The sequence below is a fragment of the Gallus gallus genome, chromosome 15 (assembly GCF_016699485.2).
Source record: "Gallus gallus isolate bGalGal1 chromosome 15, bGalGal1.mat.broiler.GRCg7b, whole genome shotgun sequence".
NCBI classification, from domain to species: domain Eukaryota; kingdom Metazoa; phylum Chordata; class Aves; order Galliformes; family Phasianidae; genus Gallus; species Gallus gallus.
Genome location: NC_052546.1, coordinates 2,765,603 through 2,781,894, shown reverse-complemented (window position 1 = coordinate 2,781,894; position 16,292 = coordinate 2,765,603). Strand labels below are relative to the sequence as shown.

Here is a 16,292-nt window from a genome sequence, read left to right as displayed (position 1 = left end):
CCACCTGCCCCAGCCAAAGCCAACCCACACGGGCAGGCTGGAGCTCCCTGCAGGTGCACTGGTGGCAGTGCAGAGGAGTGAAGCTTTACCCTCTGTGAAGCTTTGGGTTCCATGTTTATCTTCGGTCCAGCAGCTCCAGGGCTGCCCACAGTGATCCTTTATCCTTTGTTGCCTTTGGCTGCAAAATGTCATTAAAGGTTGGAGTGGAACGTGTGTCATCTTCCAGAAGCACGGGGGGTGGGAGCAGAGGTCACCTGGCCGCTGTAAGACCCTGCTGCGCTACGGGGGTTGCTGTCGGACCAGGCTGCACGGTTCTGCTCAGCCAGCACGGGGACCAGGCTGGCATGGTGAACTGCAGCACAGAGGGACGGAGCTGGTTCGTGCTCAGCTGACATAAGAGAGCCCGTTGTTTATCATTTCCATTTCTATATTTAAAAAGAAAGAAGGAAAGAAAGGAAGTACATTTACAGGATCCTTTCTAAAGCAACTTTCGAGGCAATCTCCAAAGCTGTGGGGTATAATAACGTGTTCATGGGGAGGAGGGGACGCGGCTGCGACGTGTCGGCCGCGTTTGCCTCCGAGATGGCAGCAGCGGGGCCGTCGGGGTGGCTGCAGCCATCAGCCCCGTCCCAGCGCGGGGCTCCGCGGGGACTGCGCGGTCTCCCGATGCGGACGATCCCCGGCCGACAGCGGCTACGGGGCTGCTCCTTGAGCGGCTGGCACGAGTTGCGGCGCTCAGACAGAAGCGCGGCACAGAGCCGCGGCGGCACGCGCTGCCGATGGGGAGCGGTCGCTCCGCGCCGCCGGTGCTTCGCAGCACCGCGACCAGACGGCGCTGCCCCCCGCCCCCCCAAGCGGAGCGCAGGCCCCGCCCGCCTCATTAGCATCCTCCTTCCTCCTCTTCCTCCTCCTCTGCCCTCCTCCTCCCGCCGCCGGGGCGCTTCGCCGCCGCCCGCAGAGGTGCATGGCCGGAGCCGCGGAGTCGCGGCGGCCCCGGGTGGCAGCGGCAGCCGCCGGGCAGCGCTCCGTTCCGCTCCCGCAGCGAGTTGCCCGCTCCGCGGGGCGCGGCGGGGCGATGTGAGCGCGGAGCATCCCGGCGGCGCGGAGCGGCGCGGAGCGTTCCCGGCGGAGCGGAGCCCCCCGACCCCCGGCGGCGGCCGCAGCCCCGGGGCGGGAGCGCGGATGCGGCGCGGAGCCCGGCGGTCCGGCGGAGCCCAGCGCGGGGCCGGGGCCGGGCCCTGCCGGGGCGGGCGGCGCGGGGCGGCGCGGGGCGCGAGGGGATGCTGAGCCCCGCCGGTCGGCCCCGCGCCCGCCGCCGGGAGATGCTCCTCGTGCTCGCCCTGTGCCTGGCGTGGCAGGAAGCGCCCGCGGCGCCCACCCCCGCGGCGGACGACATCAGCCGGGGAGTTGTGAGTGACCCGCGGCCCCCGCTCCTCTCCGCTTCGCCCCCACCCCGCTCGGCCCCCGCTTCGCCCCGCTCCCCTCCTCCCGTCGCCCGCTCCCGCGGTTCTGGGCGCTCTCCGTGCCCCCTCCGGCCGGCACCGCTGCACGGCACCCCCTCGCCCCCCTTACCCTCCGTGCGGCGCGTCCCTTTGCAACCCCCCCCCCCCCCACGCCCTCCAAAGGGCGCAGCCCCCCGGCGCCCCGCAGCCCCTGCACGGTGTCCCTCCCCTCGCCCCGGCTCTGCAGAGCCCCCGTGCGCGCTGCGTCCCCCCCTGCAGCCGTCGCTCCCCGACACCCGGTGGCCCAACTTCCCCCACCCAGCGGCCGCGGGGCGATGGCCCCAGCAGCGTCCGCACATGGATGGCTGTTTCCTGGGCTCTGGGCAAGGGCTGACGTCTCGCGGAGGCTGTCAGCCTGCGGTGGGGGCGCGCGGATGAAATGGCACGTTTGGGGTAAGAGCCATCCGTGGGGATAGGGGCAGGCGCAGGGGTGAGGTAGGGGCTGCTTTGCGGCGCTCTGCACGGCCCGGGTGGTTGGTGGTCCCGGTTCCTTGCGCTGTTTGCAGGGAGGGGGGTGGGGGCTGTCAGCGGGAGGCGAGGGTCAGACTGTGCCCCTGTCGGGTCGTGGTGTCAGCTCTACAGGGAGAGATGGAGGCTTCCCTCTGGGAGGAGGAAAACTTTCTGGCAGCTGATGGTAAAGAGGAGATCTCAGCCCAGAGAGAACCCCACGGCCACACCAAACCTGCCCGTCAGGAAGCGGTGCCGCTGTGCACGGCCGTCTGAGCGGTTCCAGGGCTGGAGCCGCCGCTCTGGGGAAATTCTCTGAAATTCAGCAAATTTCACAGTGCTGGGAAGGAGGAGGCAGCTTGCAGCACGGCGGGGTTACCTAACGGAGGGCTCGCGCAGAGCAGTGCGCCAGGATGCTGCCAGCACCAACAGGAGCTGCCTCCCAGCCCTGCCTGAGCTCCCACTATTTTCTGGCAGAATAGGAAATGTGGGGAAAATGATCTGCATCCCCATCTGCATTAGTACGGTGCATTTCCGTTCCTCTCTAACCAAATGTTAAAGCTAGGTTTAATATTTAATGTAAACAGAGCATGAATTGGTGTATTCTGCCCCAGTCCATTTGACTCAAACTTGGGCTTTGACCTGCCTTTACCCTTGGTACCGTGCGGGCTGCACACAGCTTTTACAGGTTAAGTGCTAACACCCGAGGGGGCTTATTAGCAACGGTGGGCAGCCCTCTGGCACTGAGGTGCTTTCTGTCCGGGGCTGGGCTGGAGCAGCAGCGGCTCCAAGCTGTGCTGGAGAGCTGTGGGAGCTTGCAAACAAGATGTGCAAGGAGTGCAACGGCCGTGGGATCACGGAGAGCTGTGCCATTAGCACCGAGCCCGCTGCGGGCTGAGTGATGCGCAGACAGTTCCCCCTCCCCTGGGCGTGCTTCTGGGGCAAATCCATCTCACAGGCTTGTGGCAGCACGGCTGGGAATAGGAAGGGACTGGCTGGAAAGCGGGTTCGTGCTTGTGCCCTGCAGTGAGCAGCAGGGAGCAGAAAATGCCAGGTATTGTCGGAGGTGTTTGTCAGGAAAATAGCAGTGTGGGGTGAGTGCTTTAAGAATGATTATTTGACATCCGCCTTATGAGGCAACTAAGAAATTAAAGATCTGTGATGCATTCCAACCAAATATTTGAAAACTAGGAAGCATGAAACCATGGCAATAGAATGCTCCGCTAACCTTTGAAAATCATATCCAGCAGTTCTCTGCAGTAAATGGAGCACAATGTCAGCAGAGCTCCCACGTCCCGCATCCCCCCACCGCCACGCGGGGCCGTGCTGTGTGCTCACAGCCTCTGCTGCATGCAGCGGTGGTGCCGGGCCAAATTAAAGTTCAGCAGAAGGAAAGAGGGCTATAATTCAAAGGCAGCTTTTGGTAGAGTGCTGCCCAAAGCAATATCATATTGAGCGATTCTCCAGATTTCATTACCAGCAGAATGGGCTGCCCAGTTTATAAATCTAGCTTGATTATTAATGTTTTTATTGTTGTCCATTAGCTGCTCTAACAAAGAGAGTGTAAAATAGCAGATGGAATGGAGCCTGACTTGAACGTTTTCCTTGAATTTTAGTTTGTTGGGTCGGAGCTTTACCACTTTGCCTCTTCGTACTGCTGCCTTTCCCAAAACAAACCCCCAAACCCTCCTCACATCTCACCGAGCGCTCACAAATCGCATCCATTCCCAGCCCTTTGACTTGGGTCTCCGGGGTCCAGGCAGCGAGAGCTTTACAGACGTTGGCAGTAACAAGCAATGAGAGCTCTGCCTTCCCTGGGCTTTGAACCAGGTCCGGAGGGAGGGCTGCCTTCAGCTTCTATTTTTCATAAGAGCTGACGAGGTGGAATCCGTACACAGAAGGTGCTGACCCGGAGACCTGCTGGCTGGAAAACGAGCTTAATGGTAAACCTGAGCTATGCTAGCTGTGCTACAGGTCCAGCACCTGTACACTGGGGAGCTGCGTGTGGGTCTGTGCCCAAAGCTGAGCACGCTGTGTCTCAGCAGAAATGCACCATCCTGGGGTTGCACTGTGTGTGGTGGTGGTGGTGGCATCACCAGCATCAGTCATCAGAGGATGAGGAAATGCTGGGGGAGTTTCAGTCTGGATGCAAGAGTGTGGGTGCAGAAAGATGTGCAGGAGCCTCTTTATCCCACCCCTGTGTTTGGGGTGATGGGAGGGTCTGCCCCAGCTCCCAGTTCCTCCAGCTGGGGTGCACTGGGCATTCCTGGGGGCTTGCGTATGAGCGCGGCCTCCGGCTCACAATGCCGCTCTGTGTTGTCCCAGAGAAATTGCTCCCAGGGGATGGAGGCATTTGCATTCATCAGAGGAGGCCGTGTCTGTCCCCCCTCGCTGCCCCAAGCGGCTTTTTGTTTGGGGCAGGGTCCTCGCCTTTGTGGCAGCTTCTTATTTGAATGACAAGGATGTGCCATGGGGACAGCTGGGGTGTTCGCCCCCCCGGGGGGCTAAGAACACAGAGCTGCCTCTGTCCCCACCTCCGGGATGGGGCAGGGGGGCTGCAGCCCCACAACACCCAGGCACGTCTTGGGAAGTGGGCTTCATTTTGGTGCTCTGCAGTGCCCGCATTGCCCGAGTTGCAGCTGAGGAGGCAGGAGGGCAGGAGAGTGCTATTGCTGCCCTGCTGTGTGGCAGTGCCCATGTTGGCCTCCCACATGTCCTCTCCGAGGCACAGCAGCCGTCTGGCTCGGGGCCCTCCTCAGCAAAGCCGTGGTGTGGAGATAGGCAGCTCCTTCTATGCAGAGAAACCTCCAGACTTGTAGCCATCTGTTGCTGCTAATGGGGAAATTAAAAATTGATAATCCCCATTGGAGCTTCCTTCAGCCTTCTGAAATGGCAAGAGGTGCAGGATGGGATTCTCAGTGGGTTCCCACACAATGTTGCTTTCAGGCCAACCGTATGGGGGAGAGGACTTTGCCACCAGAGTGCGTTCCCTCCATCTCAGAGCAGTGCCCGTCCCACGTTCCTGAATTCCTCTCAAGAAAGCCTAAGCCAGCATGGAAAGAAAAACGCTGCTGGTTACATTTTAAGGTACCTCTTGAAGCCAAAGTACAATGCAAAGTAAATTGGCTTGACAAAAGGCTGGCTGGGAGCTCCCAAACAGAAAGGCTCCCGTGAAAGCACTTAATCTGGTGTTAAAACCCTGGCTGGTCTGAACCACCACTTTCCTTTCAGATTTGAGCTCCCCAGAATTCGAGGTGGAGCAAAGCACTTCTGTCCTACACTTGGCTGCTATTGCCCAGCCGTGTGAATTACCCACGGGCAGTTAAACTCAATTATCCACTTTCACATCAGTGGGGCTTTCCCATGGCTGGGGGCAGCGCTCGCCTTGCTGGGTGCTGCTGGACAAACCGTGCTTGATGTCCTCGGGGTGGGCTGAACGCAGCCAGGCTTCCTGGGGTCAGAACTCCCCTCCCCGAGCCCTGATGTAGAGTGTGATGGAGCTTTAATTCTGTGCCTATTTCCCCTAAGAACATAATGGGGTTCACACAATGGGGCTGCTGTGTGCATATGCCTACCTAACTCAGCCTCGCTCCTGCAGGGGTTTCTTATTCTCCCTCGTTGAATTGAGTGTGCAAGGAAGTGATGCAAAATGGCACGTTCCCATCCCATGGCCGGCCTGGGATCTCTGGGTCTGGAGCAGAGAGCCACAGAGCTGCCCTCCACAGCTGTGGGTGTCACATGGGTAACGTGGCTGTGAAGCCATGCTCTTGGATGTCCCCAGCACCCTGCCTTGTCCCCACAGGTTCATCAGTGCTGGCGGCAGCTCGCTGTGAGTCATCGTGGGGCCGCACGCTAATTTCTCATTATTTACTCACTGGCAAAACTGCTGCGGGAATGGACTGTGCGGCTCGGAAAGGTCACTCTGTAACCAAAGAAACCTTTATTTCTGGAGTGCTGTGGGAGCCCAGCTGGGACCTGGGGACATCTGGCCTCGTGGGGATGACAGCGTGGGAGGGAAAAGCCCTGCCCTGCAACCCGGCGCATCCCACGTGCGGCTCAGCGGTGATGGCCAATCTGGGCAGCTTCCTCATCACCCCGAGGGCCTTGGGTAGGGAGAGCTGCACTGAGGGCAAGGATTTGCTTTCAAAGTAACCCCAGATCTGATAGCAGCAGTTCTCAAAATGCTTTCTTTAATCAAAATCACTGTAAATGGGTAGATTTGGGAGTTCCAGAAGCCCTTCCCAAAGCGCGCGTGCATCCGCGCGTCTTCTTTGCCCCAGATTTTTATGAGGATTGTCTCTGATTTCTGGGTCAGAGAATTAAGAGATTTGATGTTACATTAAAAAAAAAAACCACACCAAACCACATATGCGAAGTTAAATCCAGTGCAAAACAAAGCGGGCGTGCGGGGGCGAGGGAGGAGGCTGCTGAAGTGGAGCAGAACCGGGAGATTTAGGTGAGCATCGCGAGAAGCCGCCTCTGCCAGCAGGGCTGTGCAGCAGTCCTGCAAGGACCGACGTGGAGCGAAGGCCGAAGCTCAGCCAGGAGCGTGGTCTCAGGTGGGACTGACAGTTTGATTAGCCGTGGTGATTTAGCAGAAGAGAGCCTGATTAAATCTGAGGAATTTCCTGCACCAGAACGGACCGCGGGCGCAGAAAATCGTTCTTCCAAGAAGCCTGGAGGTGATCTATGGCACCTGGCAAGAACGGTGCCAGTCAAGAACTGACCTGGAACGTGGCAGTATGTTGGTGCATTTTAGTTTTGTGGAGTGTTTTTAAACTGATTTTCAAGAGGGAGTTTCTGCCTGTTGGCTGCCAGTGGCCAGGCAGAGCTCTTCACACCATCCGACATATTATTTCATCCTCACAGTATTGATCTTTTTGGTGAACAAAAGCAATTTTTCCTGTGTCACAGGATCTGTGCTGGAAGGTGATGAACACGTTTGGATTATGTTGTCTCGTTATTTAACAAACCCCAAATGGCATCTCCTGCTGTTCACCTCCCAGCTGCTGCTGATCACCCAACAGCCCAGGCTCTGCCGTCGCGCCCTCGGATAACTGCAATTTGAGGGCATCTTTTGCAGGCTTTCAGGCGTTGTACTGCAAGGTGCTTCCATTACCCACAGCGCAGGAGGGAGATGAGAGGTCTGGACTGCTTCAGTGGAGTTCTGAAATACTGTTTGCAGCTGCTGCCTTGATTTGTGGAGGTTGCCTGTTCTGCACTATGGTGGAGGCATCCGACCACTATGCAGTTTCTCCTCATCCCAAACCACTCAGCTCTGGATTTTTCCCACTTTTCTCACCACCAAACGCCCCTCGCTGGAGATGGAAGATTGCTGGTAGATCAAAAGGAAACCTGGTGGCTTGTTGCCTGCCTTTGGGGACCTCACTGTCATTGCTGCTTGGAAGTTCAGAGAACAGATCTGGGAGCTGTGTTGGGACCAAGTAACCTTGGAGGAACCTGAACAGGATAAAAAACAGAAAGGAGTGGTGCATGTGGGGTCTCTGGTGGGAGGAAAGCCTGGAAAGTCACTGGAGGAAGCACGCATTTGATTGGCAGCTACAGGCTGTGCAAAGCACTGCAAGTTTTAGGCTTCACTGCTTGTTGGCAGACTTGGAGTATCTGCACATCACTTGACCCTTCATAAGGAAGTGTGTTTCCCAGTGAGATGCTGTCACAGGCACAAGTACTGCTGCTGGGTGCCAGCTGAAGGGCGCCTCGGGAGGTTGCTTCTTGTGTTTCCCACCAAGTCAAAGCTGTGGCACGTGGGCAGCTCTGCTGGGCCCCTGCACACCAAAGGCTTATCACCTAGATACCAAAAAACTTGGAGGCGTGCTGATATGAAGGGTGTAACACAAGCAAATGCTCTTTTTGCCCGGCTGTAGCTCCTGGGAAGTTTGGTTATAGACTTTGATGCCAAGGGGAAAATGGAGAGCAAAAAGACACTGCGGTTGCTAGACGTGGTCCCACCATGGCTTGTGTTCTATTAGCTGTGAGACCTGCAGTCAGTCAGACATACGAAAGGCTGCCAGGTGTCGGTTGTTATTGAGAGAGAAATAAAGCAGCCTCTGCTGGTTCCCTGTAGTCTGCTGTGAGGTGTTGCAGCCGCTCAGTAGCAGCTGGGTGGGGCGGTGGGGAGGTCCCACCATTGCATAGGCTCCGTGGCTCCTTCCCACCCTGCTCCCTGTGTTTGCAGAATCGTTGCAGTCCCCTTGGCATGCTTGCCACAGAAGGGTGGTCGGCGACGCTGCTTGAGACACATCTTTGCTTCTTTGATCATTTATCTGCACTAAATTGTCTCTTATTTCTCTTGCTTGTTCTCCACTTTGTTGTTGCCTGGCAAATTCCCTGTTGCTCTGTACCAAGCTGTGCTGTCTCTCCCTTTGCGTCCTCCATGTCAGAGATGCTTTTTTTGTTCAAAAGCGAGAGGAAATTGGGTTCACAGAAGGGAAATCCCTGGCAGACACACTGATGAAATGGCAATGTGTTTTGTAGAAAAGCGCAGCAGAAACGAGTTAGGTGGGTTGGGACTTCTACTGTGTTTTGTTTATGTTGCAGAAATTCATCCTCCAGGCCTGATCAATGAGAGTCCAAAACAAGGAATCATCTTGCATGGCCTCAGCCGGCACTGAAGCGCACAGCAATCCCGCTCTTCCTGGTGGGCTCTTTGCACGTCCTGTTTCATGACAGAATGACAGCCCTACCAGACAGTCTGTCTCATTTTTGGCATTTCTAACACTCCTCGTGCTTTGGTTTGCCCTCACTCGGTGTCCAGCAACGTCAAGATAATCAAGAGTAAATCAGCTGCCGTGCTCCAGGGTCCCATCCAGCTCAAATGATCCCATGATTCTGTGATTGCAAAGTTTGGCTCCTGAGAGCTTCTATGCTCCCCATCAAACCACGGCAGTGCGTGGGGTCACGTAGTGGAGGAAGGAGCGTTCGGTGCCCCGTCGCGGGGTTGCAGCGGGAACACGAATGCTGCGTAGGCACCGGTGTTGTGCGGTTGGTCTGTGCTGAGCCGCCAGCGCTCGTGCTGCTGTTGGCAGCTGGAGCTGAAGGCTGTTTGTCCTTTGCTCACTGGCAGCGCGACGGGGACAGCTGGAGCCGAGCAGCCTGGAGATGGGTGACGATGGGTCGCTGCTCCCATCCGGGCCCCTCTCTGGAGACCTTCTGCTCCACATGGCCTTCCTGAGAGAAGGTCTTCCTTCCGCAGGAGCGAGCGGCCGGGAGAGCCCCGAGGGGGCCGGCGCTGCGGGCGGGGATCCGTGCGGGAGCTCCGCGGGTGCCGCTGGGGGACACCCCGCCGTTCCCGGCGGTGTCGTGCCGCTGCCCTCTGGTGGAAACCGGGGAAACATCCGAGGAAACGCTCCGGTGCCGGGCTGAGGGTGGGAAGCGGGGAGCCCGGCTGGGCTGCGGCAGGGGCTCCAGCCCTCCGAGCCGCTCGGTGCCGGCCGCCGAATGGCTGCAGGGCAGCAGCAGCAGCCCGTGCTTTAAGCAGGGAAAGTTTGCAGAATGCCTTCTGAAGCTCCTTGCTCTTACTCTGCGGTAATTCTCTACCTCTCAGCAAATCCCTCCATCAGTGTCTGCGTAACCTTTGACTTTCTCCTCCACATTTCTATCCCATCTCACGTGTTAATATCCTCTGGGTGAAAAAAAAAAAAAAAACCAGCTTCTGCTTTAAATTGCAGCCTGGCTCCTCCTGCATCCCTCAGCACTCAACAGCCGTCCCTCCGCTCGGGCTCTCCTGGAGGGAGCTCTCACAGTCCTGGTGACACTGGCAGAGGTCATTGCACATCCCGAGGCACAGACTGGGCACTGTAGGAGTGGGACAGGAGCCGGAGCTGTGGGAGCTCGGGGGGGAATTCCTCAGAGCCCTCGGGGTGACCTGCCTGCTGCCCCGCTGCGTCATGCTTGTCTGGGCAATCACAGAGCATCATTTCTGCTTGTTTGTTCGGAGGGCTCTGTTCTCAGGGCAAGGACATCTGCTTTCTGGTAGTTCTGCGGTCATTTCTCAGCCTATAGGTTATCCAGACCCAGTCGGTATCCGAACCCCAGCAGTCCTTGGCTCATTGCCTCTCGGTGAGGGACAGCACTGTATTCCCGACACTGCGTATGAGGAATTCAGCTCTGGGAGCCAGACGTGTTGGGAGCCAGACGTGCTCGGAGCCAGGGGGTGAGAGCTGAGCCCATCTCTGTGTGCTCAGAGCCTGGGCCGCTTTCAGAGCCAATAAACACAACTGTAGAAATTTAATTAATGTTGCAAAACCCTTTAAAGTGGAGTTTCTGGCAAGCTTACCAGCCCCACCATGCAGGCGGGTAGGACACCTGAGCAGCCTCTGCAGGGAACTGTCACAAGATAACAAATGATTCTTTGCCCAGACGGGTGCGAGGACAGCAGAGGCGATCGATGTGGCACGTTCTGCTCCTGCAGGGGAACCTTGAACCCCAAAGAGAAAACAGATGGGCAGCCAACGCCCTGCACACGAGCTCGGGATGCTGTGTGGCGTTGGGAGGCAGCTGGGAGAGCCACCCGGGCAGGGTGTGGGGTGGCCATCAGCCGTGAGTGCTGAGCAGAGGTCACATCCATTTGCAAATTGGTCTAAAATGGTTTATAGCAAAAAGGAAAAAAAGAGAAATTGACCAAGGACAGAAGGCACTGCACTCCCCGGGTCAGGCTGGAGGGAGCTGACCTCGGGCTGAGCAGCCACCGGAGCAGCTGCAAACAAATCCTTTAAGGACTCTCCCGACATAAATAAACATGGAAAATAAATGATGTCCCCGGCACGCTGCCCTCAGCTGATGGGAAACAAGCTGCATTAACAACACAGTTCAATAACCTGGAAGTGCTTCAAAAGCGATCTGCTCGCCAGCCCCGGGAGCCGGGGTGGGAGTGCTGCCTGGGATGAATCCAAAGGGATCAGAGGACGCACTGAGCCCAGAGTGGGGGAAGTACTCAGACGTGGGTTGTTGCAATGACGGTTTTCCTATGAGGAAAGCAGAAAGGGAGGCGTTGGAAGTGCAGGGTGAAGGCGAGGGGAGGGAGCTGGTTTTCTGTGCTAAATTTTGCAGCTGTGACCTGGGAACATCGCCTGTGTTTACGCGAGTAGTCATACTTTCTGCAGGGGAACACGCTGAGAGTTAAGATGAGGACACACGAAACCTCCTAGGGCACTCGGTGATGTAAATTCCATCCCAAACCGTGCAGAAATGGGTGCCCAGCATGTAAAAGGTTTTTTTTTATGGCTGCAAACTTCCCTGGAGGCACCTCTGCCTTCGGGGTACGGGCAGCTGGTGTGGGAGCTGGTGTGGATTTTAGTTTTTCAAAGCAGGGAATTTGTCTGGCTGTTGGGCACAGATCTGTGAGGAGAAGCTCCTTTTTATGGCAGAGAGCTCCCGGGGCTTTCATGGGGTCAGTCTCCTTTGCCCTGTCCCTTTGGGTTGTGATGGCTCATGCCTCTCATAGATGAGCTGGCATTCTCTCACCCGTCCCTGAAAGGCCCTTTTGATGCAGTCATGTTTAACTCAACACTCCCTTCTCTGGAGTGACCCAACAAACGGATTTGCTCATTTGGTCTTTGCCTTGGTGTCTTTGGTCATATTTCTTCTGGTAGTTAGATGAACCCCGATGGCCTTTCTCTGCCCTTTTTGGCCAATCCGGAGCAAATCTATCTATGGGAACAGCCAACCTATCCCTGGGAGTGACCAACTTATCCATGCCATTTTTCTTAAGAGTCCCAAGCAGACTTTCCCAAAAGGATTCTTGACAGTGACACCTTAACGTTGAACATCCAGTGATGGGTGTGCTTAAGTTAATTTTTTTCTTATTCCAAAGGAATAGCAAAGCAGAAGCTCTTAATTGCTCAGTCCCAGGGTAGTGGCATAACTGCTGGGGCATCTACCTGCTTGGGGAGCTGCTTGCCAGGCACCTGGGGAGGCTGCCCGTGTTGTAGCAACGCTGGAAGCAATTGCCAGGCTCTTTACTACTGACCTGCTAATGAGCCAGGCCCCTAGATGCAGGCGTGCTCTCCTGTGTTCTCCCTGTGCAGTTCTGGCTGCCTGTAGGGATGACGGGATGTTTTGACCTTCAGATCCCAGGTGCTTTATGACCTGCTGCCTGGTGCCTTCAAAAGGAGTGCGAGGAGCAGGGCAGCTCCTGCTGGCACAGCTGGCCTTGCTGGGACCTGCACCAGTTCATCTGCACCAAGCACTGGGCAGCACACGAAGCCACATCTGACCTCAGTGGTGCCAGCAGCAGCTCCCCCAGCTCTGCATTAAGGCAGCACCACCAGAGCCGCAACGTTCCCCATAGGTGAGCAGTGAAACAGCTTAATGGTTTCTGCCACTTGACAAATGGTTCCTGACACAGCCGGGGAGGTCATCGGATTTCCCCCGGAGCCATTTGTCTTCTCTTGCCCGGTGTGTTTGCGTTCAGTGCCGATGACGTGCGGGGCAGCGTGTGGATGGTCCCAAGGGGTGCCCTGCCTGCCCCGGGGCTGGGGGCTGAGGAGTGCTGAGCCCAGCCCTGTGCACGCCCCGTGTTTAAAATCACACTGGCGTAGATGGAGCATTAGCTTTCACAGCGCTGTCGGCGAGCACGTCACTGCTGATTTGCCGGCGTGGGGAGGCTGATGGGAGGTGACAGCTGGGGAATGCACAGAGAGACAGCATCCAGGGCCAACAGCAGCCCCTCGCTGCTCAGCACCGGGCTCTGCTGCTGGGCTGGGTGTGTGTGCAGGGCCCTGCGCTTCCACTGGGACCTGTCCTTAGTGAAAGGCTGGAAACACTGTGAGCTCCAGGCGGTTTTGCATGGGAATCGGTACTTTTGGCCTCACTCTGCACGGTTAAAGTGCAAAACAAGCAAATAAACAGAAATCTCCAAGCAACCGAACAGCAAGACCTTGAGAACAAGATCGAGTGAGATGGAAGAGTCCTGTAATGGGGTCAGCGTTGGGGCCTGTGTTTGTTGTCCCAGGGGGAGTGACCATGCAGGGGGTGCAGGATGGGTGTGTTGCCTCAGCACATCACCTGCACCATCCCTGAGACTCACTGCCAGAGCAGCAGAGCCGCTTTGGTCCCATCCTGGTGCTGCTGGGAGCCACTGGGTCTCTTCCAAGTGGCTCACGTGTGGATGGAGGGACGGGGTCTGCCTTTCCCGTCTCATCAGCTGCTGAGCTTGATTAATTCATCTGTACGTTAAACTCTCCTGAAATTGGCCAATTTTGCTGAGGTTTAAAATAGATTATATCCATCATCTACCATTGGTTTTGCAAATAACCGCTTGGCGGCTCCTTAAAATGTTAAAGATGGGAGGTAGGCTTCACACTGCCAAGGAGAAGATGTATTTAAAAGAGATAATATGTCTGCTGTGTGAGCTCAAATGAGGAAATAGATGCTTGTGAAGCTCCTTAAAGCATGGATATGTCAGGAGCAGGAAGATCACATTTGTTTTTCATTTGTATGCAAGGTGAAGGAAGGGCAAGCTTTTTTTCCCTCTTCTCTGAACATTTGCAGTCTTCCATCCCAGAACTGGCCATGATCGCTGCAGGATGACCTGCCCAGGTCAGGTGTCATTCAGAACCTCGAGTACCTTTTGCTCTCAGACAAATTCCAATGATCTGACTTTGACACCTCTGCAATGCATCACCAGAACAAATCGGGGAGTGGAGGTGGAATATATGGACGACGGCTGCGAGGCAGCATCGATCTGGGCTCTGCATGGCCCTGGGAAAGGCCAGCTGCTGCTTTCCCAGCACCCGGCAGCCTTTTTCATCGATTCATCTCTGATTTGGGTAATTGGCTTCTGCATATCAGGTCAGAAAGTGCAGTAGGAACTTGTTCTTTTTTTTTTTCCCTCCTTTCTTTTTGGACATTTTTCCTAGTTTTGAACAAAAGGCAGCGCTTTCAGGTGGCAGTCAGTCTGATCCACACTGATAGCTTAAAATCACTGACTCAGCACATGTGGATACCATTCAATAATGAGTAATTTATTCACACGCCTAAAGCTTAAGCACCTGCTTAATTCCCATTGACCTCATTGGGTGTTGGACACAACTGCTTGCTGTAGCGAGACCAAAGGAGTGACAGCAAGAGGGAAAGTTTCCACCTCGAGGCACCTCTTGCTTGACCCATGCATTTTTAATACAGCTTCACCGTGGGAATATTGCAGGCAAGGAGGGGAAGGTAAAAGCATGGCAGTGTGTATGGCTGTGCTGAGTCTCAATAGTTCTGCTGGGATGGAGACTGCGCGGGTGGATTTCCCTCTAATTTTATTTTATTGGGAGGAAAAAAGGAGGCAGCCACATGAAAAATTAAGGTGGTGCGCTGCATACATCGCGTAATTATAAAAGCTGTTAGAAAAACCTGTTTATTAAATGTGTGTGGGGAGAACTACTGGCATCCCTGGCACAGCTGGGGCTGAGGCTGCGCTGCAGCTCCCCGGGGCTCTTCATTACGGCTCCCAGCCGAGCAGTGCAGCACAGAGGCGGGTGGCGATGTTGCCTTTGGGGTGCTCTGGTGCCACGTTCAGGTGTCAGCCACCGAGAGGGCTTCCAGGCCTGCTGCTTTGGAGGAGCTGATACCTCCTGGAGCACTGAATTATTTACCAGTAGTTTTGTCGGTGGCTGGAGTTAAAATGTATGTGTGAAATAAAGGTTTTCAATAATGAAATAAGGTAACAAAAAAGACAAAGCCATTATATGCATAATTAAAATGATGCATAACGATGTGTTCTTTACGTCGCTGCTTCAGCATCTCATCCGGCTCATTAGGCTGAGTAATCTGCTGGCGGGAGGTGCTGTGCGCTCCCGGGGCAGAGCCCTGCCGGTCCCCTGGGGACACACTGCCACCAGTGCCTTCTGCTCTCATTTCTGGCTTGGAGAGCGGGCTGTCGTATGGAAAGGCGGAAAGACAAAGTCTTAAAACTTTTTTGTCACGTCCCTTTGTTAGCATATCCTGATTCAAGGTGCTTGCAGTCTTCGGAGGGCGCGCCAGGGGAATTTTATGCACCCCATTATGAGCAACAGTAAATATCTCCTCCTTGTCTATTAACTAATCCACCTCTTGGCACGGTGTGGAGAGCGGGCACGGCTCTGCGGTGTGTGCTGCAGGAACAGCCCTGAGCTGCAGCCCTCCCTTGGGCATGCAGCACACTGATGGCTGGGGGCTGAGGCAGCTGCCGAGCATCTCCTTGCACGGGTGTAGGGGAGGAATCCCGGCCACTGCTGAGTCCCATGGTTCTGCCATGGTTTTGGAGGAGCTGGGACTTCACATGCCCTTCTCCTGCTGTGCTCCTTCCCGAGTTCACCAATCCAGAAAGTGGCAAGTAAGGAAGGGAGGTGGCTTTCTAAGCAGAGCCCTGAGGGTGCTGGGATCACTGCATCTCAGTGCATCAAAAAACAGCACCAGGATCATAGAACCATAGAATATCATGAGTTGGAAGGGACCCACAGGAATCACTGAGTCCAACTCCTGGTTCCACATAGGAACACCCAAAAATCAGACCATAAATGAACCACCCCAGCATCTCCTCTTCAATCATACTCGTTCTGTTCACTTCTGGTCCAGCTGTGAGCCTCCCTCAGCACATCCCATGGGAGCAGGGTTCCCTCTGCTCCATCCCCATGTGTGTCCTGCAAAGAGCAGATGCGCCTGGCTCCCTCCACCATGCGGCCGTCAGCATAGGAGATGCTTCTGGATGGAAAAGTTCCTTTCTGGCAGTTGTCAGTCAGTAATTAGGACCTGATATATGTGAACTGATTTGATTTCTTTCTACTTTCCCTCATGCAATTATCTGGCTTTGTATGGCTTAAAATGTTCTGATGATCATAAAATTATCTTGGCCTTTCTAAAAGTCAATACTTGCTACTTAGTAAAACCGTGAGCCTATGGGCTGGAAAAGGTTCAAGTCTTGCTGGCTTAGCTAAAAGGCGTTAATTCACATAATATATACATAACAATGCCAGCCTGACTTGTCCCCATTCCTCCTGCTATGGGAGAGATGGAGCTGGGGGAAGCTGGATGGCTGGGGTACGTCAAGCTGTGAATGGTGGGAGGAGAGGGTTCACCTTTCCCCATATGATGGGCAATAACATAAAAGCTTAAACTTGCATTGCATTCAATTTTTTTAATTTTCTTTGGTTATTTTGCCAATTAAAATTAAGTCAGATTAATAGCTGCATCACTGAATTGGCCCTCCTTTGGAAGTTGCATCTCTTTGGGAAGGGGCTTTGTCCTACTGCCGGGTTTGCTCGGGGACAGCTGCCTGCTCAACTGGGTTAATTGCTCCCAGCAGCAGATCTGCTCGCACTGAGTCTGCGTCTTTGCCATGGAGAAAAGCAAGGGATA

At 55.3% G+C, this 16,292-nt stretch overlaps 1 protein-coding gene across 1 annotated transcript in view; it reads left to right on the top strand.

Moving 5' to 3' along the window:
• Window positions 1-931: 931 nt before the first annotated feature.
• The window catches only part of MMP17 (matrix metallopeptidase 17), a 43,222-nt gene continuing 27,861 nt past the window's right edge, over window positions 932-16,292 (top strand). Inside the window, exon 1 of the mRNA XM_015275637.4 lies at window positions 932-1,409. Within this exon, the coding sequence (XP_015131123.1) occupies window positions 1,281-1,409 (129 nt within the window). The 5' untranslated portion in view covers window positions 932-1,280. The remainder of the gene's footprint in view (window positions 1,410-16,292) is intronic.